General features: G+C 38.2%; 1 protein-coding gene across 1 annotated transcript; it reads right to left on the bottom strand.

Annotated features, from left to right (window-relative positions):
- Window positions 1–731: 731 nt before the first annotated feature.
- LOC104438570 (WD repeat-containing protein 11) lies at window positions 732–23,049 on the bottom strand. Its single transcript, XM_010051748.3, is given in 22 exon segments — window positions 732–1,518; window positions 1,775–1,828; window positions 3,614–3,687; window positions 4,732–4,824; window positions 9,954–10,098; window positions 11,911–12,032; window positions 12,249–12,535; window positions 12,652–12,856; window positions 13,375–13,480; window positions 14,303–14,463; window positions 14,590–14,772; window positions 14,863–14,938; window positions 17,442–17,556; window positions 17,651–17,807; window positions 18,652–18,718; window positions 20,102–20,238; window positions 20,365–20,546; window positions 20,671–20,758; window positions 21,173–21,659; window positions 21,944–22,530; window positions 22,533–22,904; window positions 22,907–23,049. Coding segments are annotated over 22 exon segments (4,032 nt in total). The 5' UTR covers window positions 22,946–23,049; the 3' UTR covers window positions 732–1,223.
- Window positions 23,050–26,367: the final 3,318 nt, after the last annotated feature.

The raw sequence follows: 26,367 nt of genomic DNA, 5'->3' as shown, positions 1-26,367 counted from the left end.
AAGCCAAGGCCGAGCCTCGCGCAGCCACGACGAAGCTCGGCCTTGCCAAGGGCCAACGAGCCTCGCTCAGCCATGGCGAAGCTCGGCCTTGCCAAGGGCCAGCGAGCCTCACCCAGCCACGATGAGGCTTGGCCTTTCTAGGGACCAACGGGCCTCACTATGGTTGGGTGAGGCCACCTTGTCAACCGGTTGTCGCCATGGCCGAGGCCGACGATTGACCAAAAGGAAGAAAAAAAGAAAAAGAAAAACATAAAAAATAAAAAAGGAAAAATAAAATAAAATAAAAATATTAAAAAATTAAAAGAAATAAAAAAATTATACAAGTTTACTAAACGGGTTTCTATTATTTTTCTATTTCAGAAACTGAAATTTTGTGCGATTACTAAACGCGTTCTTCTATTCAAAAATCATTTCCCGAAATAGAAATAGTTTTTTTAATTTCTGTTCCGAAAATAATTTTTGAACAGAAACGTTACTAAAGTGTCTTTTTAACTCTTTTCTTTTTTATCTTTCTTGACATCAATATCAAGCACCATCTCATGAAATGCCTGTATCATTCCATTTCACCTTATCTCGTTAATCACTTTCATACTAATCTCATCGTATCCACAATCCACCTTTAAGGATTTGAACTCATCGGTGGTAAGGCAAATTGTACCGTTCCATGTACTTGAACAAGTTTCTGTTCCAATGGGTACTTTATCAACTAGCTAATTTGGAGAGAAAAAATGTAGACGCTGAGCGACAACAAATAGACAGACATAATAACTACAACCAACTCAGTTCCAGAATCTGTACATTCAGGGGAAGAATAAATCAGAATGTGAACCTCAAAGCGCCATACTCTCCTCGGAAAAATGCAGAAATCAACTCAAAGACGTTGGCAAAATTTTCAACAATAGATACAAATGGACCATTGGGTCGAGTTTTCTGCAAAACAGAATTCTCCCAAAGCCTAGTCTGCCAAATTTCCCTTGATGGATGTAGTTCTCCTTTTCTATGGTATAAGTTCGTTTGGCGGGTCACGCTGTTTTCTCAGGTTGACGAACCCTCCAAACAGAAGAGCAGTTTGGTCATCCAAAAGAATAATCGAGCATGAACAATGAGTATCAGGAGCACGAAGGAATCACATGAGCATTCCCGCTGCTACAGGTACTGCAAAATGTCACCGCACATAGACGTTAGTGAATAATGACCCAGTACAATGACCCAGCTTAGCTTGTTTAGTCGAATGATGGCTGAGAATCCATGCAGAGATGAACTAGCTTCCGCTGATACTGCCCATAATATTCCCCAACTGCAATGACATCCACGTTCTCTGGGTCCAAAACAGGTAAGTTGAACTGCTCCTTCTTGACTGAAGACTCATCATCGGAATCACCCATGTTGGACATAAAAGCTGCATGAATTTCACGGCAAGCGAGTATGAACATGGCAGCTGTATCTGGTCGCTGCGCCTGACGAATGGCTGCCAATGCCTCCGGGAGTGCACCAGCAGCAACATACAAAATCAAAGCCCTGTAATAACATTCCACAGTTTAAGAAGAGCATCAACTGATCTTGAAGAAAGAGAAGCCGTCACTTATTACACTCACCACAACCTTTTTGTACCATACCTCTACATTCTCAAAATCTACATTTACATTACAATTAAGCCCTTTATTCTATAATTAATTGAAATCCCCAAAGATCTGGGATGCCTAAAAAAGTAACCATAATCAAGGTGCACCAATGTTATCGTTAGAAGACAAATAGAAAGGAATCAGAATTATACCTCCAGATGTTGTGTTCAGCCAGAAGAACATGGTCTGCCCATCTCTGCAACACTCTGCGAACAGAATGATGCAATGAAACAGTCAGAATTTTCACGGTACATACAATTTGAGTGAAAATGTTTCATCTTCAAGCCCATCTGCTGAGTTTGTAACTTTGGCAAGAACTAAAGAAAACTACTGTAGAAACTGTTTCTAGGGTTATCTATCACAGCTTGTTCAATAATAAAGGGCCCGGGGAAACTAGATGGCTGGTCCTGCCACAAAAATACATCAATCTGAGTCTCAAGGAATTTGCTGTGGTACAGATTAATTGGGTGAGAAGATCTAGAAGCAAATGTCCAAATTGGGAATCAACCAAATTGAAAGATTCTGTCTGGTAGATCAGGTGTGGACATTATTCAACTTGTTCACATAGTTTGGCATTAGAAGGAACACATAATCCTCCATGGCTTGAGGTCGACTTTCATGTATTTGACATGGACACATAATACTCATTATTTAAATAAATAAATAAATAAATAAATAAAAGAGTGTCTTGCAGAGCGAAATACAAAGGCGACGTTCTAGTGCAGAAAAGATCTGACCAAAGAACAACTAATCAATCAGAAAGAGCACGACTTTGCTCGTCTTTCCGCAACTGGAATCAATGCCATCATAGCTTATGTCTCCAGCAGAAGTGCACCTTATATGAAAGAGCAATGCTAGGAATGCTAAACGCCACCAAGTTATGCAATTGGATGCTCCGAGATTTGGTTATGTTAATATATCCAATACAATCAGACCAAATCTTGAATAACTGCTTATTAGATAGCATTATTTAGGATGAATGTATGCATAGCATGGTAATATGACCTTGCCTAGTGAAATTGCCAACTTTTTAAGTAAGATAAGTCATTTAATTGATTAAATTGCTATACAATAACTTTCAGTTCTATCATTCTCAATTGTCAGCAAATCCACCAAATATGTATTTTCTAATTGTCATTTGCCACACGTCAGCAGAAGGAACATCTATACCTCTCCACTAGCCAAAAACACAGAAAAGGCAAAGTCCCAGATCAACTTATCCATATTATTGCATGAAGATACCCACAAAAAAAAAAAAAAAGTACTTGACTTTGTTTTCCCTTGGGAGTAACCAAAATATCAGACAACATTCTCACATCCCAATCATCATGTTTTGTAAGACATTATGAGCATGTCCAGAGCGACTTTTGCTTTTTGTTTAATGTTTATTATGAAAATTTTTAAATGTGAATTACGTGTAATTACTTACATGTGGTGAAAGAAATGTTTAGAGTTGAAAAAAATCAAAGTGTGTACGCCTCAAGACTTGGGTCAAATAAAAAGTACCAAGGTAAAATCAGTCCAGACACGCTCTAAATCTTCAAACTTGTGCACTTTGACTTTTCATTCCTCTGAAACACTTGAAACTTTTACAACGTGTAAATGTTGACACATAATCCCACAAATTTTTCATAGGCTTTTCAAATTCGGAACTATTTAAATTTTGGTGGGAAAAAAAAAGGTCAGTTTTGCTTGATAAAAATGCGCACAGATACTTGAAGACCCGTGCCTCTTTCCTTGACGAGAGAAAACAGCAACTAAAGTTTGATAAAAGAATATCTTTAAGTATTAAGATAGTTTCGACTGTTTCTCAAAATAATAAAAGGGCAACAATAGAAATCATTATCAGAAAACAAGTGTACGCATCAGAGATCATAAATGCTATATATTGAATTATAAAGGATAGATAATAGGAGAAAAATCAGGTTTGAAAAGAATTGGATAAAGCTTAGTAACAATGGAGATTTGACAAATGGAGATTTTGGGATAACCTTGCATAGTCAGAGCCCTTCAAATGTGTAGCAGCTAAAGTTGCTGCGTCTGTCCAGCATCCTGCATCTTGTAACTGCAAAAAATTAATCAAAGCGATAAGCCATTTGGTTGATTTTGGTTAGGTCTGTGAGAGAACTGTTCAAGTCTGGACAGTGTCCAATTTGGTTAGTTTTGACAGTTCAGTCTGATATTTCCTTCCTTGCACTGGGAGCATATTACTATTCATAGAAAAAATCAATAACTACATAAAATTGATCAGAAGTGATGATTACAATGATGACAGTAATAATCATGCAACTAAAAGTAGGGATTGTTTCAAGAAATGAATAAGCAAGTTCTCCAAATTCCACCCACAACATAGAATTTGCATCCTTAGTCACTGAGATCTAATCTATGCTGGCGGGATTATGACTACCAAGGGATCATCAGTGGCAAAACTCGAGACCTAAAAAACGGACTATAGATGTAAATCAAACAAAACCGTCGACGCTCCCTCATTGTCTGCAAGCCAGAGGATTTTGGTAACCACACAGGATGCTGAAGTAACCACATTAAATGATTGGACAGCTAAACAAAGTCAGGAGAAAGAACAGATAATTAGAACAGTTCTAATATACAATGTTATTCTCATTCCAACCTCTCATTAGAGATTTGAATTACCCTCAATAAATTGTGGTAATTAACCTCATCAAATTGTCCATAATTTCCAAATGAATATGTCGTTAAATGAACGCAGAGGCAAGAAGTTTATACAATTTGTTACAATAAAGGCTAGCAGTCTAGGCTTGCACTACATACATTGGTAGGTTTCCTCTTCACTGTTTTAATTCAAATGTTGTGAGTAGAAAAAACATTCTAGGAAGTAGAAAAAAATACAACAGCACACAAAAATGTCAGAGAAACCAAAAAACCTGCCGTCAGGAATGTCTAATAGGACATCTGTGAAACTGTATGGCATCTCTCTCTATCTAAACTCAACAAGAGGGCGGACTATAGAAAAGATGGAATGTCCCTGACACAAAACTTACACATCTGGGTTTGCATAGAGACTAAAGCGGACAACTGACCTTAGACAATAATGAAGATATATTAAAGCTTTAGATAAGAAAATTCTAACCTGTGAACAAGCTTCTTGATACCTTCCAACAGCACAGAGAAGATGAGTACCTGACAGTGACCTGTCAGTCCTAACCATGTTGGCAGCCACAACCTTCACAGTAAAACCCAAAAAAAAAAAAAAGTATGCAGACACAATTAGCCCATCATCAAAGATAATTATATATGTTGGAATGTATTAGGAAATCTTCTAGAATTTCTCCCTGATTATATTACGTGATTATATTACGTGATATTATGTGATTTGTTTTTTATTCTGATTGCTGTAAATTAGATATTGATAGATATTAGAGGCAACTTAGGATCTTTATCTATATAGGTTTCTTACCTAATTTAGATTCTCTGTTCATGTATTTATACTCATTGTAATCACTCTATGAGAGATAAGAAAACAGATTCTTTTCTTCATGGTATCAGAGCTCAAAGGTCCTTCATCTATTCACCTCGAGTAATTTTTTTTTTTCTTTCGTTCGATCACTATGTCGGACGAATCATCAACCACCCAATCTAACCCTCCATCACTTCTTACAAAATCCACCGAAGCTCATCCCATTCAGATCACTTCCATAAAGCTGAATGGTGATAATTTTTTTCGGTGGTCTCAATCCGTTCGAATGTATATACGGGGTAGAGGAAAAAGTGGCTATCCGACCGGAGATAATGCAGAACCAGCGACAGATGACCCCACTTGGGCTGTCCGGGATGCGAGAGAATTCAGCGATTATGACGTGGCTGACCAACTCCATGGAAGAAGATATTGGTGCAAATTATCTCGGGCTATTATACCGCAAAGGAACTGGGGATGCGGTGTGTGAGATGTATTCAGATTTGGGTAATCAATCTCAAATCTACGAGTTAACCTTGAAGCTAGGGAAGATGCGACAAGGAGAGGAAACTGTCACAAAATACTTTCACTCCTTGAAACGTTTGTGGCAGGAATTGGATGTATTCAATGATCATGAGTGGATGTGTATTGAAGATGGTAATCGATACAGAAAATTGTAGAAGCGGAACGTATTTATGCTTTCCTAGCGGGGCTTAGAGATGAGTTTGATGAAGTACGGGGCAGAATACTTGGGAAGCAGCCTCTTCCACCTATTGGAGAGGTCTTCTCAGAGGTTCGGAGAGAAGAAAGTAGACGGGGAATAATGCTGGGCAAGTCGGCTACCGGCGGAAAGGATGGATCATTGGAAGGTTCAGCATTAACTATATTTGAAGACAAGAAGGGCCATGTTCCTACAACAATAGTTTCCGAGGCAAATATAAGCAAGATCCCCATTAACTTGCGAAGATCGGATGGGAAACCTCGTATTTGGTGTGATTTTTGCAACAAACCCCGTCATACACGGGAGACCTGTTGGAGGATTCATGGCCGTCCAGCTTCTACAACTAGTGAAGCAAGGAGACCAACTTCATTTAGCCGTGATAATAAGTCTTCTCGCGTATGCCTCCTACAGCTAATGAGGCCACTTTGCATTCTCTTTCAGCAAAGAACAACTAAACCATCTTCGCAACTACTTCAGCCGGGTCCGTATCGGGTAATCCTACCGCTTCGATTGCCCACCAAGGTAGAAATCTAAATGCCCTCTCTTGTTGTTCACAATCTGTACCTTGGATCATTGATTCGGGGCATCCGATCATATGACTAATCTTCCATATTTGTTCAAATCCTATATTCCTTGTCCCGGCAACCAAAAAATTCGGATTGCCGATGGGAGTTTTTCATCTATTGCGGGCAAAGGATTAGTTCCACTTTCGAGTCTATTAAACTTCATAATGTACTGCATGTTCCTAAGTTAGCCTCGACCTCTTGTCTGTTAGTAAACTTTCTAAAGAGTCTAATTGCCGTGTTGTCTTTTTTGCTTCCCATTGTGAGTTTCGGGATCGATCTCGGGGAAGACGATTGGCAATGCTAGGATGAGGGATGGTCTTTACTATTTTGAAGAGTTTGTCTCTAATAAAAAGCTCGGGCGTATGGAACTTTCAGTTCTTCCCTGTTCAAGAACAAATAATGGTTTGGCATCATAGATTAGGCCATCCTAGCTTTAGATATTTGAAACATTTGTTTTCTCATTTGTTCAAAGATGTGGATGTTTCTTCACTACATTGTGACAATTGTCTTTTTCTAAAAGTCATCGTACTCATTATAATCCAAAACAAGATCGTGCATCATCTCCTTTTTACTTAATCCATAGTGATGTTTGGGGTCCTTCACCCATGTCAACAAAAACCGGAAAACGATGGTTTGTTACTTTTATAGATGATCATACCCGTTTATGTTGGACATACTTGATGAGCGCCAAATCTGAAGTTGAGTCATTGTTCAAAAATTTTATCAAATGGTTATGACTCAATTCCGTACTACTATTAGTATTCTTCGTACCGATAATGGTACTGAATATTATAACCAATTTTTGGGGAGTTTTTTGACGAAAAAGGCATCATTCACCAGTCAACTTGCCGAACTACACCCCAACGAATGGCATTGCTGAACGCAAAAATCGCCATCTCCTTGAAGTATCGCGTGCCCTCTGTTTTTCAATGCATGTACCTAAATACTTATGGGGGGAAGCTGTGCTAACAGCATCTTATCTAATTAATAGGTTGCCTACTCGGGTATTAAATTACACTACTCCCTTAAATTGTTTCAAAAAAGTGTACCCCACAGCTCGTATTTTTTTGATATTCCTCTAAGGGTGTTTGGTTGCACTACATTTGTCCATCTCCCAATTCAGTGTCGATCTAAATTAGATCCTCGGGCTGAAAAGTGTGTGTTTATAGGGTATGCACCTAATCAAAGAGGTTACAAGTGTTACAATCCACATACTTGGTAAAACTCATATCACTATGGATGTAACATTTATCGAGTCACAACCGTTTTTTCTAACAAATCTCTTCAGGGGGAGAATGGCGAAGTTAGTGAAGAGATTAACTCTCCTGTCCTTCCTAATCCTTTGTTTGAATCTTCGAAAACACCTCTGCCAAATCTTGATGTGTCAAAGATAGGGGGAGAAAAAGTTCAAGATCACAATGTGATCAATAAGCCCGAGCTTCAGTTTATACTAGAAGGAAAACTCTTCAAAATATTGCAGATCGAACTTTGTCCTGGAGCCTCATCCGTCTACAACCCCGAGAGATGATCTCTTGCCTTCGTCATCAAAATCCTAATAGTACTCTTTTTCCCTCCATTCCTATCTTAAATTCTGATACTAATGCTTCTAATCTTGATATGCCTATAGCTCTTAGAAAAGGAGTTAGATCATGTACTAAGCATCCTATATCAAAACATGTGTCATTCCAAAAGTTATCTCATCATCATAGAGCATTTGTGTCAAATCTGTCTCACATATCTATTCCTAGAAATTTCCATGAAGCTTTGAAGGATCCAAAGTGGAAGATGGCTGTTGAGGATGAAATGCTTGCACTTAAGAAGAATGGCACATGGGAGTTGGTTGATACACCGAAGAAAAAAGATCGTTGGCTGTAAATGGGTATTTACCGTAAATGTAAACCCGATGGGAGTGTTGAGCGGTATAAAGCAAGGTTAGTGGCAAAGGGGTTCACTCGGACTTATGGAGTAGACTATCGGGAGACTTTTGCCCCGTTGCCAAGATAAATTCTGTTCGAATTTTACTATCTTTGGCTGCTACATTTGATTGGCCCTTACATCGCTTAGACGTGAAGAATGCATTCTTGAATGGTGACTTGGAGGAAGAAGTGTTTATGAGTTTACCACCAGGTTTTGCGAAATCCGAAGGCAAAGTTTGCGGATTAAAAAGTCGTTGTATGGACTTAAACAATCTCCAAGAGCGTGGTTTGAACGATTCGGGAAGGTGGTTAAAAGATTTGGCTATCACCAAAGTCAAGGAGACCACACTCTATTCTATAAACACTCAAAGGAAGGTAAGCGTGCAATTCTAATCGTCTATGTTGATGATATAATATTAACGGTGATGACAAAGTTGAGTTGAAAAGCTTGCAAGGGAAGTTGGTGAGGAGTTTAAAGTTAAGGATTTGGGTGCCTTGAAATATTTTCTTGGAATAGAATTTGCGAGATCCAAAAGGGCATTTTTATAAACCAACGCAAATATGTTCTTGATCTCGCTTAAAGAGACAGTCTATTAGGATGTAAAGCAAAGAGACCCCGTGGAACCAAATATGAAGCTTGAACTTGCCAAGGCTGAAGAAGTAATAGACCGAGAAAGGTATCAAAGGCTTGTTGGTCGACTTATTTACTTATCTCATACTCGACCTGATATATCGTTTGCTGTAAGTATGGTGAGTCAGTTCATGCACTCACCAGGGCCAAGGCATTTTGAAGCGGTATATAGAATTTTACGCTACTTGAAGGGAAGTCCTGGTAAGGGTCTAATGTTTGAAAAACATGGACATCTGGAAATTGAGGTGTTCACCGATGCAGATTGGGCTGGAAGCAATATGGATAGGAGATCTACTTCAGGCTACTGCACGTTTGTTGGTGGTAATTTAGTCACTTGGAAGAGTAAAAAGCGAGTGTGGTGGCAAGAAGTAGTGCTGAAGCTGAATTTCGATCGGTAGCACATGGTGTATGCGAAGTTATGTGGATTAAAGGTATCTTAGATGAACTACAAATTCCAAGTTCCATACCAATGAAAGTATATTGCGACAATAAGGCAGCAATCGCAATTGCTCATAATCCCGTGTTACATGAACGGACAAAGCATGTGGAAGTTGATAAACACTTCATCAAAGAAAAACTTGATAGCGGACTAATTTGTATGCCGTATATTTCAAGTGATGATCGACTGCTGACATTCTGACCAAGGGATTACATAGAAGGCAATTCATTCGTCTAGTGAACAAGCTGTCTATGGAAGACATCTTCAAGCCAGCTTGAGGGGGAGTGTTGGAATGTATTAGGAAATCTTCTAGAATTTCTCCCTGATTATATTACGTGATATTATGTGATTTGTTTTTTATTCTGATTGCTGTAAATTAGATATTGATAGATATTAGAGGCAACTTAGGATCTTTATCTATATAGGTTTCTTACCTAATTTAGATTCTCTGTTCATGTATTTATACTCATTGTAATCACTCTATGAGAGATAAGAAAACAGATTCTTTTCTTCAATATATATGTCAAAACAGCTCAAGTTTTGATTTGTTTAATAAATCAAAGATATTGCGCTTTATATATTGAGCAATAGTTCCACATTATTAATCCTATAATGTTAAACTCACCTTAACAGCAAGTTCATGAAGGGACTTTGATACAGCTGAAGAAAGTGCAACTGCACGTAGAGCATTTGGATAAAAATAAGTGCTTTCTGGAGGAGTCGAAAGCAGCAAGCTGACAGCTGCCTCTAAGTTTCCAACCGATACAAGCCTGATCATCCATGTAAAAGAAACAATTTGTAAATTAAAAGCTTTCAAACTTAACAGCAAGAGAATAATCAAGGGATAAGAACAATTCAGGTTTCTGGAAGATGACAATATTATACTCCAATTCTACTAATGCCAGACTGTTAAAGTCTTCACTGCAGAAACAGACTACAAACACCATTCGGATCCAACTAAATCAAATTTGGGATAGCTAAAACCAAGAAAAGAACAAAATTGGCATATATATCCCATAACAAAGTATGCAATGCATCTCCATCGATATGAAGTACTTGTTCCTCGTTCCAAGTCCACTTTTTGGATCCTCAAGGAATAACTTTTACATGACATGACCCAAAGAAGCACTAGAAATAAGAATCAAACTGATACCTAGTGCATCTTGAAATGTAAATTTATATAGTGCTTGTAGATGAAACCCGACGAGAGTAATCGAGAAACTTAAACTATAGAAAGAAACACTAGTAACAAGGGTTTTAAGTCAAGTCGGCCAAAGACAGAGTATATGAAGTTTAAGTTCAGTAAGACAAGAAGTTCAGATGACATGTGCTAAAGTGTCTCACATTGATTGGTTATGGAGTTTGTTATGGCCTTACACATGTGTAATGTCCATTCACCAATTAGTTTAAACTTTGGAATCAGATTTTCTAATAATAACTTGATGAGAATTCAGGTTATCCAAGGGAGTGGCCCATAGAGTACACGCAAGACAGATGAAATGGAAAAAGTGCATTTGGTGTTTTATGCAACTACAAAATGCCACTTAAGCTTAAGGAAGGAGTCTATAATGCAACAATAAGGCCATTGATGTTTTATGGTGAGAAGTCCTAGGCTGGCAAAGACAAAATTTGCACAAAATTAGTGGGGATGGGAATGTTTCATCAGATAAGCGGGCACACCATTAGACAGGATCAGAATTAAATACATCTTGGAAAAATTAAGGGTGCCAACAACTGAAGATGAGATAAGAGAAGCTTGCTTCAGATGCTTTGGTCACGTTGAACAAAGACCCTGGAGACTCCTATGATAAAGTGGGTTAGGAGATGAAGAGGGGGTTAGAAGGGGCAGGCAAAGGGCAGGATACAATAATTTAAGATATTGAGCATCAAGAACTTATAAAAATAATAATACACAATTGATTACAATGGCATTAAACAATTCACATAACTGACCCCACCTAGTGCGAGAAGGCTTAGTTTGTTGTTGTCAGCATTCTGGTATACACTTTTCATGCTCATCAACTGGTTTTGACTAGTAAAATTGTAAAGGTTCCAATTTAACTTTTGGTCGATACAAGAGATTAAGGCGCTTGATGTTCCCTCTGCCACATTAGATTGGGTCAGAGGTTTGTCCACTCCAATTTACAACTTCGCAGCAGAAAAGGGAAGTTTACTGTTCCCAGAAACTACATAGTCTACTGGCACTAATCTTTAATAGGTCAAATCTTTCAAAGGATACCAAACCATTCTCAAATTGCACTGAGGCTAGAAATTCCTTTGACTAAGAACCTCAAAGAACAGATATGAGGAAATGCTATGCATATAATTAACTCAAAAATGCATACATATACACATATAAAAGACCAGTCCAGCAAAGATTAAGCAAGATGCAAAGCTTCCTGTCGAAATGTCGATTTAAGAGCAAGTTAACTGATGGAGACAACTTTTAAACAAATGCTTCCACCCGGAACAAATGCATCATTTTTCACAAACCATGTTTTGACATGCTTATTCATTCTTTTCACAATACTCTGTCTGCTTATACAACAAACTGCGATTAAGAAAAATGCGACAGGCCTTACTCATGCACACGATTCTGGACAGCATCCTCGCCCTCCAGTTTCTCATGCCAAGGGATACGCTCACTAGCATTTTCCCACAATTCTTCTTGTTCGAAGGCCATTGATTTAAGTTGACCTTGGGTCTGACAATGAAATAGAAGATGATAAGCAATTTTAAAATTATCCAACATTCGGTCAAGAAGAACTACTGAAAGGAATTTTAAAGCATAGACAAGGAGGAATTACGAGGAATCAAGAGTTGCCAGATAACTGATCAATATTATTCCTCATAAAATTCATGAGCTTAGTAAAGCCTGTTTTGGCTTTACATTCACTTGGCTCGAAGCTGACAGACTCACCAATTGATCCTTTTTTCCTGCTCCAGTCGTTGACTTCCCTTTTGAAGTTATCCTGCTCAGCATGGTAGTCTCGTCGAGCTCTGATACCTGTGCAGATGCAGGAGCCCTCTGCAGAGACTTCCTCACTAATTTATTCATCAAGTGGTTGAGAGCACGTGGCAACTGCAACCAGAATAAGGCTTCAGAGGATTCACCAAAGACAGCAGCAGCAAATGCAAACCTTACAATACAGCCTTTGTTAACAACTGTAGCATACAACCTCGCCCTCTCTTCATCCAGTATACAACCTGGAACAACATGTCCTAATTTGTGTGAGCAATATAAATAAGAGAAAAAACATTCACGAATTCAAAAATAAGTGCTAGCCAGATACAGAATGCAGAATTTAAAGCAAAACGAAAACCTTCTTTTCGATAAGGTTCTAATATTTTGAGAAGCATCTCTGGCACCACGGAGTCTCCTACCGGTGGTATATCTATCATGTAACCACGCAGATCTCCAGTGGACGAAGCAGCCCCTGGAATCAAGTGAGGCCTCTTATTTATAGTAGTCCCAGTAGTGTTGAACCAAGAGGGTTTTACCCCCAGTTGCAAGATCATCCGCAATGCCTATTATCAAGAAAATACAAGGAAATCAAGCATGTTACTAGAACTGGGTTATTGATGAAACTGCAGAAGCATGAGGCTATTCACTCAGTGGAAGACAACTATCTAGCTCCATAAATGTGTGCATTTTGAGCTTCAATAATAAAACTGCTATTGCGTTCTGCTAGTTACTCCTATAGAAGTTTGCAACTTCGATGTTTGATTCACCATTTTGACTTTTCTCTTTTCATCCTCATCCTTTTAATTTCAGTCCCACCTAATCCTCCATGACGCTACCATCCAACCCCAGAACCCTGAACAAGTGCAGAGTTAAATTTTTTCCTCACTAACTGCAAAGTTTAACTTATCAAGCTGGCAGAATCATTCCTATTCCCCCAACTGCAATGCATGCATTCCATTAATAACTGCTTATGAGTATTACAGCCGAATGATAATTCAGACTATAGTAGGACTTTCTCATGAGTAATTTTAATAAAATAAGATGAAAATACAAGTCAGAAAAGTAAAAAATTGGCCCCTACCAAGGCATGTGGTAGTGGCAAAAGAATGGGAGAACACAGGGGCATTGGCCGAAATCTCTCTCTGATAGGCTTGGGCTGGATTCCAGAGGCAGATTTTTTGTCATTTCTGTAAGCAGAGAAAAGCATGTTTGAAATGGACAAAGTGATAACTACAGGAGAAACATCTTAACTAACCTAATATCCATATGGCATAAGAAAACACTTGAAATGGAAATCAAACCAATAAAGTTTGAAAGTTCATAAAAGTTAGCAATAAATACTCATTAAGTAGGAAATGAAACCTGGTGGACCTTTTAATCCAATCACTCCACACATCACTCTAATAATAGCGGGATAAATAATTTGAACTCAGAAAACCAAGATATCCACAATTACACTCATTAAAATATCGATTTCGAAGCAGAGATGTAAGGTAAAAGCACCAAACTTAGGGAGATATTTTATCAGAGGGTGTCTTTCAAGCTATTTGCATGGACTGGCCATCCGCTAAGCCATTGATGAGCTGTACAACTGTTCCATATTTACCAGATTGAGTCATATGTATTGATCAGCTTAGCTCTAGCCCTGTATATGTCATGTTATACGCAAGTTTCACTACCAAGCTTTTTAAGCCTTGTGTGGGCTTCGCGCCTCTTATCAACAGGCGTATCATAAAAATTTGCCAATTCCTATATCACACAGACACATTCTACCAACAGCCTCACAGAAGCTCAAGTGTAAAATAGGATGAACAAAATGAAAATATGTCCTGAAAGTATCATTACTAACATAGTTAACAGAGCACTTGTTACTGACTCACACTGAACAACTGGACTGTGGATAAAACAGAACTATGCAGAATGCAGGCGTATATTATACTTTATACGAGCAAGAAATGAGAAAACCAAAAAGTAAACGAGAATAATGACCTATAATTAGAAGAACATACATGTTAACCTCAATTAAGCGGAAGCTGCTATCAGCTCCAGCGATGCATAAAACTAACGGGTCATTCTTGGCTGCTCGAACAGATAGCCAATCAAGTTCCAGTACAAGGGTTCCAGGAAATTGAGGTTGTAAGAGAGAATTAGCTAATGGATCCTGTGAATCCTGCACATAAAAGAATGCGAACTTTTTGAATGTCATTAAACAAAAGGCAAGATTTCTCAAGCCAGAATTCCAGACACAAAAATCCACAGAAAAGAGTTGTAATCGACAGTCTATATATGAATATACCAGATCATAAACAGTGAAAGTGTTATCATAAAATAGAACAGCAATGCGTCCTCGACTCCTGTCTCCAGCAACAACAGGTGAAAATTTTATTCTTCGTATTCCCTCCCTATGAGTGTTGAATGAGGAGGAATGTCCAGTATTTATATCCCACCATCTGATATTCCCCGACCTATCCCCCATGACCTGAGAAATAAGAATTTCACTAGAAGTCAAACTAATTATTTGGAAACGTTGGATCTTTAACAATAAGCTGTCAAATAAAGAGATACGTACTACATGAGGCAAGCGGTAAGCCATCGCTGTGATCAACCCATCCGACGAAACAAATGAAGATGAAGGCCATTTAGGCCTACAGGCAAGTAAAAAGTAGTCCTTTGTGAAACTCATAGTAGAACTTGGCCAAAGCAGATATTAAGGATTTGAAATGACAAGAATGTGATACATTGGCAAAGTAAAAAAATGAGCAGACAACGAGCATATGCTTCAAAGATCTGTGGAAATCAAACATCAGACTATATTTTATAAAGATAAATCATAGTAATCATTGTAAATTAGATTATTTCAGCAGCAGAAAGTTGATGGACGTGGCAGATTGAATCATATAATCAGCTCAAATAGGTGCAAGCTAACCAGAAATCTAGAGCAAGCCTATTAAGCCAGAAAATCACTACATCACCCAATGTGCAGAAAATTCACATCCTTGTCCAAAACATCATAAATAATGTCATTGTGCACACAAACAGATCCACGTAGTTTTACCCTTACAAATAGCATAACAACCGTTTGGTTGCAGTAATGGAAAGGGCACAATTAATAGCCATTATGCTGAAATGCAATAAAGCTGTTATTACTCTTACTTTATTTGCTTTAAGCAAAGTAATACCTATGACATTGTTTGGTTTCATGAATGAAATGTAATAGCGAATAGAATCAAAATTTACAAAATATACCTAAAATCATATTTACAGGAAATACAGTAATTATCAATTTAAAATCATATTCACAAGCTTAATACCTATGTATTATTGGATACATATATTAGGGATAATAACTCTGGAAGTCCTAGAACTTGTGTTTCATCACTTCAGTCCTAAAACTATTTTTTTGGTTTTTAAATCCTAAAACTTGTTGTCACTCTGCGAATTAGTCCTTCCATTAACGCAGTCGCCTTCTAGTGGACGGAAGAACCCAACCTGGCATTTTTTTCAATTTTTTTGTCTTTTTTTTCTTGTATTTACAATTATACCAACATATAAACAATAAACTAAAGATTAAGAAAAAATAAAGTGAAAATTTGAAAAAGGAAATGGAAGGGGAGATTGCAGGAGAGAAAGAGGAAAGGAAAGGGGGGGCCACCAGTGGCATAGTGACAAACCAAAGGCAGTGACCAGCCCCTGCAATGAGGGCAGTGCCCCCCCAAAAAAAACACAAATACCCTTTCCAACAATCTCTGTGTTTTGCCCCTTTTTTAAGTATTTAATGTCTTTCTTTTTTTCAGTTTCTTCCCAATGTGGTGCTGATGCACCAGTTGTGCGAAGAAAAAAAGAAAATTTAATAAAAAAGACCGCATAGATTTTCCATCTAAGAAAAAGTGACGGAGTAAACATAATAGTTAATTCGAAATATGGTAACAAGTTTCAGGACTTAAATGACATGCAAATAGTTTTAGGATTAAATTGACAAATCGACAGAGAGTTTTAGGACTTCTACGATCATCATCTCCTATAATTCAAAATATAAAATACTTATTTATATTTTAATAATGTACAGATGAATATAATAAAAATTTAAGCAACTAACATGTGATTATATATCATAGTGATTGTCATTTAATAACCTATCATAAGTGTAATGCCCCATTTATAGAATCAAGATATTACAGTTTAATATATTCGTTTTTCTCTATTGTAGAATTATTAATTTATGATTACAACTTTAATCATAATTATATGTAATTACATAAAAGGAAATGTTATTTATTACATAACCAGTAGTATGATTGAAACAATAACAATATAACAATTTGAGCATCAAGTAATATTAGCTATTAAGATAGTCATTATACTATGAAATTTAGATAATCCTACCTAATAGTAAACAACCAATATTATTTTAATTAATATATTATGAATAATTTCTTATACAATTAATAGTTATGTATAATCAAGGTAACATTGCTTATTACTTAATATCTTATTACTGATCATATAATATGTGATTATGTCAAAATAGTTACCATTGGTGTTATCATTCTATAAATAACATAAATAACTTTAGCCATAATTAATGTAAATGTTAGTTGTAATTAATAATCTAATCTGTAGATTGAGTGCAAGAGAAGAGACAGTTAGTTTGGGAATAGTTAGTACAGTCAGGTTGTAATAACTAGAACACAGGGAGTCATGTAATAGCTATTATAGCCAATGCTATAATAGGGATCATGTTGTCACTGTAACAGGCAGTCAATTTTTATCATACTTGTGATGTAATGGTCATCACTGCAACCAAGCATGCTGTAAGAATAGGTTATGATTGATCACCATGTAGACAAACTCTCAAGTATGACTAAGTGCCACTGAAGCTTATCATTTTGCACGAAAGTAGAAGTGTGTTAGTTGGCAAGTCTGCAAAGCCTTTTTTTTCCTGAATAAATCTTTCTATCATCTAACAAAGAACAATCCGCTCAAAAATAGGAATTGACAAGCACAAATGGAATATCTTATGATGCATTCAAATAAGAACCACAAATTTAGTGACCACTTAAAAAATGGCATGACGAGCTGTTTAATCAATAAAGATACAACCAAGCGACATTGAAAGATTCCATACACAAGTATGACACATTAACATACCTGAAGTCACGGATTCTCCGTCCATGAACCTCAAATACACCAAGTGCACCATTAACTAAAGCAAATGCAAAGCTTTCAGTTGTATCGTCTTGAGATGGGTCCTGGGTCGATGCTTCTGCACATGAAAGTCAATCTCCACTTTACATAAACTCAGAAATATTCAGCGGTTACAAAAAGACAGAAACTAGCAGGTATATGGACATGCTCACTGGAATCTGAAGGTGTAGTAGGAGAAGGCATCCCATCTGCTGCTATGGCTGCTTGATCTTTGGACAGTAACGATGATTGCTTAGGCAGTTGACTTGGTCTTGGAACTGTTGGAAGAGTCCATTCTAATACCGTGAATGGAAGGGCTAATGATCTAAGCTACATAGAGATATAAAGCATGATAAATACCTAAATCACAGCATTCGATATGGCAAAGCTGTAGGATAGCATCAGATGTACATGCTGCACTCATATGGCTAACATGATAATTTGCAAAATACGGTACTTTACTAGACCAAAAACTAAATCACATAAATTAGGAAACTCGAAAAAAAAAAAAAAAAAAAAAAAAAAAAGGAAAAGTAAATATGCAGATTTTGCATAAAATTCTGTTGATGTGATCGAGTAAAATAAGAACTATTTTTGGTACTTTATCAGACAAGGTCATTAATGCAGTGCTTGTCACCCAAAATATCCCATACCATAAAAAGAAACCATGAAGGTAGCATTACAGAACTAATATCATGAGTATGGAGAAGCATCCATGTCCTAGTCATTACAGAATGGTCAAGGGCCAAAAAATTTTATGCTGCAGCTAACTCTGGTAATGTAACTTCATATCCGTATTATCGAATAGAGCATGTCTGGTCAAGAATTGATCAAGTTCTTGTGCCCTTAACCATTCATAATCCATCACGTTTCTTATTGTTCACAATATCATATATTGACTTCACTTGGGTGGCATGCCAAGGAGTAAATAATCACAAGGATCATTTCACTTGCTTTAATGATGATTTGAAAGACTTCACTAGAACATCAAAATCTATAGATTACCAACAGCTAAAGACTAAGAAGGTCTAGTTTTCATCAATGCTCACAGGAAAAGCACCATATGTAAAGTCAGTAATAACATAAACAATAGTCGATGGTTAGTCAGTAAAATCATTCGAGCAACAAGCATGCAAAACGTTTCTGATGAAGAAGATGTTACCAGCTAACTTACCATGATAGGGTTTTTAGTCATAGCCCAGACCTCCACAGGAGCGTCACGAAACAAAATAAGAAGATACCTGCAATGTGTTGTGATGACACAACTTACTCAGACATGTGAAGGCAAAAACAGTAATTATGCTGTGCTGAAGGTGGAGTCAAATAGAAAGGAACAACCCAGGAAGGAGAATAACAAATAGGAGTTCTCACTTGATAGTCCCTTATTGTTTATAACCATCATATCAGAAGTAATTCATCAGCCAGAACAATGTCGGTATCAACAGATCCTCTTCCAACTTTTTTTACGGTTATAATGAGTTAAATGTTATGCTAAATAGATGTCAGCAAGCAACTAAAGGTGCATTGCCTAGACTTTCATGACTTATAATCACTACTATTCTTTCTTATGCTGTTCAACCAGAAGACAAGAACCACCACCTTACAAGTCTCATCAGTGTCGGCAATTGGAAGCATATCTCAATGTTCCCCTGTCATTGTTATCTCTCGCAGGCAATTAAAGATACCCCCACATTTGCAAGGAAATCCATCCATGTATCTTGCGTAAGATCATGAATGCTAGGCCGCTACTCTTAGTCACACCTCGAAAAATAACATAGTCAAGCCACACGCCCACCCCTCGTCTCACTACACAAATAACTTCTCTGACAATGGTGAGTTTGAATTACTACACGACTTAACGGCTTCTGACTCCAAAAGGTTGCAGGTGGCCACATCAAGTTTTCTTATGCTACATCATAGAATTGACAGAGATAACAATAAAAGAGAGCAAAAACTATTAGCGGGCGATAAAGCAACACAAGAATGAGATGGAACTGCAGGAATTCATTTTCTTTAGTAACTTATTGCCAGAACTCCTAACTTGAAGCATGTAAATCACAAGCGGATCATGATTTCTTTTCATGAAATGCGATTACTTAACCTGTGACCGAAAGATACTACCAAACTAGATTTTGGGTGATTAACTGAGCTTTGAATGATATGTGGGGACCAACAAGCTCAAAAAGGTAAGAAAATCACAAAACACCACGTTAATCACATAAATTGTAGCAATCTAATCCTTGTGTATGCACTTGTATGACATGATTAGTATGTATCTGCACAGAGTAGATAATAACAGGGTATAAATCCTTAATTGCAGCAAATTAGGTGCTTTAACACATGGACTCATAATTATAGAACTCAATACTTGGTCTCATGATTACATCAATTGACTCGGTTATGGGCTGTAAGGTCCTTTTTGAAAAAGATGAGATTAAGTGATAAGGAAGATCATTCCTTCTATAGGACCATGCTAATTCATACTACTGCGAAGTTCTTTCTTTCCTTCTTTTGTAGCATCATGCTACCCATAACATAGAGAAGTTAAACCAATCGTTCCCAAAAACCATACTGTGTAATTAAACTGACTATAGAAAGCCAAAAAAAAGTAAAGATAAGTCAACCTTCCTGATGAGGAAGCTCTTAAAGCTCTTATTGGTGCACGTTCTGGCTTCTGTAAAACACGAAATGGTTTATTAAGGCCACTACGAAGGCATGTGACAACGAGCTTATTGATGTAGCCTCCAGTTTTCTCATTTGCCTGAAGTCAATTAAACATGAGTCATGCGTTAGTAATTGACAGCAACCTGCAAATCTAATGCTATGGCTGGTAACATTAATAATGCTAATGGAGGGAGGAGCAAGATAGCATGTACAGAAAATGGACCTGCGTGTATGAAAATGAGACAAGCCTAGAGTTGCCAAGCCATCTTAATCCACGAACAACACCATTGTGAACTAAAAAACTTGCTGCAACAGCATTGGCAGAAACATCAATAACATCAACCGCCCCGCTTTGTGTTCCAAGAGCAACCAGTGGAACAGCTACAGCAGGACTGTTTCCCCCACCTTCATATTTTAACATTTATTAATCAGTGAAAAGTCTCAAACATCCTTGATAGACATTAACTATATTATTCAGCAAGTGAAGAAATCACTATGATATGCCACAAGGTGATAGAATGCAACTGACGGGCTAATGTAGCCATTAATGAAGGGGATGGTACAGCCAGCATCGTCACTGTTGATGAAAGAAGTTGAAGTTGTCCAACTAAACTCATCTGCATCAAGAATATAACTTGTCACTATGCCTTTTTATGCTAAATAGAGCACAAGAGATCTGTTGGCACCTAGAGAAATAGACGTGAATGGTAAATCTTGGGGAACACGAGCATCATTGCTTTAAAAGGAGGAAACTAAAATTTAGAGCTTAACCAGGGCACATTCACTGCCAAACTAGAGAAAAGAAGGCACTGAGAACTATATTTCCATATATACCCACAGCTGCAGAATATTCATTATCGATGCATGCAAGGGTAATTTCAGGTTATCAGCATCTCAACTGTTCACAGGAAAGCTACAGTGCAAATGTTTTCTAATATACTTCTAAACCCTGAGATTCTTTTCAAATCTGACTAGCTATAAATAACACCGAGGAGCTTGAATGACTACAAATAACTTCTTTTCCCACAAACCTTAAATGAGATTTCCATCTCGTTGAGGGACGATTTTGATTTGCGGCTTCTGCCATCACTGACATTCACTGACTGCTGAATTTCTTTAGAAGCAATTCCCTCGGTGGTAGAGCCACTGGTTTCAGTATCGTTCTCGAGAGCCGATACCTCAGTGGCATCAGGCACGGCACTCGCGTCATTTTTGTCCTTTTGAGCACACAAATCGCCCTCAGAAGTTAAAAGCCAGTTCCACACTTTTCCATCATCAGAAATGGAGATTAATCGTGTTTTTGAAACAAGAAGAGAATCGTCGCTAAAATCAAAAGGATTGTCAAACTCCACACTGGAGGCAGGCGAAGGAGGTGCATCAGAGTATTGCTTTGCAACATTCTGAAGAGTGGAATCTGATTCGCAGATGACGACTGCAAGAATCGAAGGAGAAGGTACGATCGTACCAATGGAAGGCATCAACTCTTCCATAGTACACATAACATGCACCTGTTCTCCCCTGCAATACCATCCTCGTAAGCAAATAGCCTGAATGCCAAGCTAAACCGTCAAACTAAGTGCGGAGAGAAGGAGAAAACTCTTCAACAAGGTACTCATCATCAACAACAAATACGCAGCTTCTAGCTTTATTTGACGAACACTTGCATGATAACCATACAAGCAAAGGAATAAAGACCAAGCTAGAAAGTTACTCCCTACACAATGATCCTCTTAACGAAATGCAGCCTCAAAATTTCAAGTACGCTCATTGCCTAGAATGACGAATAGCTTAAAGTTGCTTACTCTTTTCTCTTCCAAATGCTAAGCCTTCCATCGAGATGTGCACAGTAAAGCCAATCGTGGTTCGGGTCCGGCAACACGTCGAGAAACTTGCCACAACCTCGAGGCAATGCCGCGGCATACAATGCCGTCTCGTACTGCAAATCAAAAACAACCAATTCCCTCGGAAACGTCACATACAAGATGTGCTTCAAGTGAGGCGAAAATGCCAACTTCACCACGTAAGTGGGGAAAACCGCAGCCGCCGGCGACGACGATGATGATCCAGTCAAATCCCTCTCCAAACGCTGCAATTCACTGCAATCGGTCCTGATCTGCAACTCGCCAACCGAGATGTCGTCCTCGGTTTCTCCCAGCGCCTTGATAGACAGAAGAAACCCCTTGATCCCGATGGCACACGCGCGGCGCGAGTCGAACGGATCGCGGCGAATGCAGGAGAAGTACTCCGGCGAGGCATCGTACTTCCAGATGCAGCGGCCAGTGGCGGGAGAGTAGAGCGAGAGGAGCGAGGCGCCGGAGAGGGCGGCGAGGAGGAAGCTGTCCGGCTTGGACTGGATCCAGCAGAGGTCCTGGACGCCGGATTTGGGGAGACCGAGTCGGACTCGAACGTCAGGAGGGGCGAGGAGCGGGAGCGGGGGTCGAGCAGGAAGATGCGGCCGTGGCGGTCGCCGGCGGCGAGGAGGAGCGGGGAGGGGAGGTCGTCGGCGGCGGAGGAGAGGATGAGGGAGTGGGGGAGGGGCTGCGGGGACCAGCGGACGGCGGTGACGAAGGGGGAGAGGGAGGGGGAGGCGGCGGAGGGCGGGGGAGGCGGGGGGACGGGGACGGCGGCGATGAGCTGGAGGGAGCGGGAGTCGACGACGGTGACGGAGGAGCCGGAGGGGAAGGCGAGGAGGCCGGAGGGGGAGAGGTCCATGGATCCGAAGTTGTTGCGGCTGGGCGGGCCCGGGAGCATCGTGTCCCAGGGGACGACTCCGCCGCCGGCTGCGGCGGCCGGCGGATCGACATGGCGGCGGCGGCGGCGGCGGGGAGCGGCGGTGGATCGGAATTCTCGTCAACGGAAACGCATTTCCCCACGAGGAAATGGAGGGAGAAGCTGGAGCTGGGAGCTGCCGTCTGTTTACGAATAACGACTGCATTTGTTCGCAGGAGTTTTTATTTTTTTATTTTTATTTTCGGAATGTGATCGAGTTTAGTTTTTTTTTTTTTTTTTTAATTTAAGGATCTTTTTAATAATTAATTATCTTCGTACGTCCTGATTTTCTTTAATTAGTAGTTGATTTTGGAATCTTAGTTAGTAAATTTTACGATTTTTTAAAATCATTTGGATGGTCGAAAAACTTATCATTTTTAAATCCAGCGGCTCAATTTGACAAGAACTCTCTAATATTTTTCGTTATGAAATTGTGGAATTCCTCTTCTTGAAATGTCCAATACCTAAACGAACTCAGAGAATTTTATTGTATAAAACTGTTTTTATCAAGTGATGGGATGACTTTAAATATGGGAAGATTCGTGCCCATAAAGTTACTAATATAACGTCATTTTTTGACCAACTCATTACTCCTTTTTTATGGGGCAATTATGTAAATCGAAACTCTTAACATAATATCCCAATTCACTCAACTTTAATCCCAAACAAGACATGGTTAAAAGTTAAAATGGTCTTAAGAAAAGCAAAAGAAAAATGTTTAGTAGTTTCATCACTATATTTGTCCTTCGCACAAGTATTAATTTTACTGATTGAAATTATCAAATTCGATATATTCTAAATCCATTTACTCATTGTTGGAAGAGTTTATTCTCTCTTTAAATTCGATCTCCATAACAAACATTACATGACAAAGAAAAATTCTTTGGCACGTGAATTATAAATAATCTAGTTAATAAGATTTAAATGCATAGTCTTTCTCTCTCTCTGTGTGGCATAGGCGTCAAGACCTAACTAATCTACGATATCTCGAGAGTGGTCGGGGATCTTGAGGAGAGACCTACTCCTGCCTCGTCAACATCAAGTTTTGTCTATGGCCATGAGCTCGAATTGAGGGAGTAGTAATGCCAAAGAGAGGAAGATTTTTGTTTACCAACGGCCAGCCATAAAAAGGCCAGCCATAAAAGGTAGTGATAAGTCATTTTAAGATACTAGATGTGAATGCAATACTCAATCTACAACCTCTTGCACGATACATGTAATGTGATGTGGCTAGCTAGTATTGCCCTAGTACTAAGATGATATTGATTTTCAATGCCAAAACTAGATGATAGTTAAAAAAAATTACTTCAGTGTGACTTATCTCTCCGTAATATAAAGTAATATCACAAGTGGTTTGAACCTCAATTTAAACCGTTAATTTTGTGCAAAAGTGTATATATATTATTAAGATGAATCATAGTCATATGATATTGAACAACAGACAAATGAAAAATAGAAAAGGAGACGAGAAAACAATGAGGTGATATATGATGCGAATCCCCTGTTACCTCTATTACCATGCGGTATTCTCTTTTTGATGTGTTGGTGAATCTCAACAATTAGAAATGTGTAATCGGACCCAACCGTCCTGAAAACCAAAAAGATTCATGATTCCAAGTTTTTGGAACTCGTAGATACCTTCAAGTGAAGACCCAACGGAATTCGGACCAATTTTCAAAATCGGTTTGATAAAGAAAGTAAACGCCATGGTTTTCTCTCTTTTTAACCTCGAGGTTGAGATTTTATAAATTTTCTTGTAAATTTAACTATATTGTTTGTTTGGTTTTCAAGTGGTTAAACTTTGAAGCAATATATTCATCAATGAATGAGGGATGATGTTTTCTAATTTATGTTTTATGTTACGTGTTTAAAATTTTTATTGTTAATAATTATACGTGACTACATATTTATTTTATTGAATTGTTACTTTTGGCAAATAGGAATTTTCATCGTTTATCTTTTACTTTGAATTGCTTTATTACTCATATATATATATATATATATATGTATGTATGTATGTATGTATGTATGTATGTATGTATGTATGTATGCTATAAAACATGAAATCAAAATAAACAGGTTTTTGAGTAAATCCTAGAATCAAATAAAAAAAATAGGGAAACATGGTAAATTTCAGGTTCCAAAAATTAGGAACTACTCTTACTATGGTAGATTTGATGATCTACACCTAGAATCTACCTACTCTGAAATCGATTATCCTTTTGACAATTGATATTTAGAATTGTAATTTTAATTAACTTTATGCGACAAACAAAACAGCCCGACAAGGATCTTCACATCCTATTTTTTTGGGTATTCAGCATTTCCGACGTTCAAGATACAAGAGCTACTGATTACTCTATTCCCATGGTCATTAGGACAAACTCATCTTTCTTCAAGATGAAAGGCCAGACATCGATGACTCTGTCGCACGCCTCCATTCCTAAGAACGACACCACCATTATCTTACACGATGTTAGTGCATAATGATCCCAATTTCTTATTGAAGAGGACAGACCTCATTCATTGGAAAGCCACGAAAGAGCATGAAAAGGAAAGCTTCGGTCTTACTCATCTCCAGATCCAAGAAATGCTCCACCACTACTTCATCATCGTGCCCCTTCAACATCTGGATTTTTAATTCCATTTTTCTTCTTCATATAATATTTTAAGATTAGTGTTGCTTGTGTTCAGTCCAAGGCAGGCTGAGTTTTGTAAGTTTAGGTGAATCCCCATTTTTGTAATTATAATGTTCAGCGAGTTGAATTCTATTCTATTTTTCATAAGATAAGTCTAATTTATATACATAAAGGAAATTATGGACCAACCGCTGACAAGTGAAATGTATATCCTATCTTCGATAATAACTTTCGATTTATGCCCCGACATTCTCCTTATGAGAAGGCAAGTGTGACACTAAAGACTTCAAGTTATTATGTATAGGTTAAGGAATTGTCTAAGCGTGACATATACCCCTGCGAAACTCATAATGGCTATATGGGAATCATGATCAAACAAATGGAGACCTCCCCTTTGGATTTCGTATCGCAAAACTTACCGGACTCAACCGGCCCGATTTTTGGGGCCAGAACAGGCTTGCGCCATGATTTTGGGCTTGTATTATTTTTTATTCGGGCCGGCTGAGGCCCGAGAAGATTGAGCCCAAAATGGTCTGAACCTACTCAAACTAATTTCTAAAAATTTAAAAATCTAAAGCGAAAGAATAAAATAATAGGAAAATGCATTACTCATTCTTAAGACACTTTGATAAATTCTTACTTAATTTAACAGAACATAATTGAAATCTATTCTTTTCTTCCCTGCATTAGAAAAAGTGGTCGAAAATGTATATGAAAAGAAGTGATCTTTCAGGGATAAAATACAATGACTTATCCATTTTAATTACAAAAGCAACACAAAATTGGGCTAGGCCCAAACTAGCCTAGCAAAGATTGGT

This window comes from Eucalyptus grandis, chromosome 3, assembly GCF_016545825.1.
Source record: "Eucalyptus grandis isolate ANBG69807.140 chromosome 3, ASM1654582v1, whole genome shotgun sequence".
Lineage (NCBI taxonomy): Eukaryota > Viridiplantae > Streptophyta > Magnoliopsida > Myrtales > Myrtaceae > Eucalyptus > Eucalyptus grandis.
Note: the sequence above shows the minus strand (reverse complement) of the source record. Positions and strands in the feature narration are given on the sequence as shown.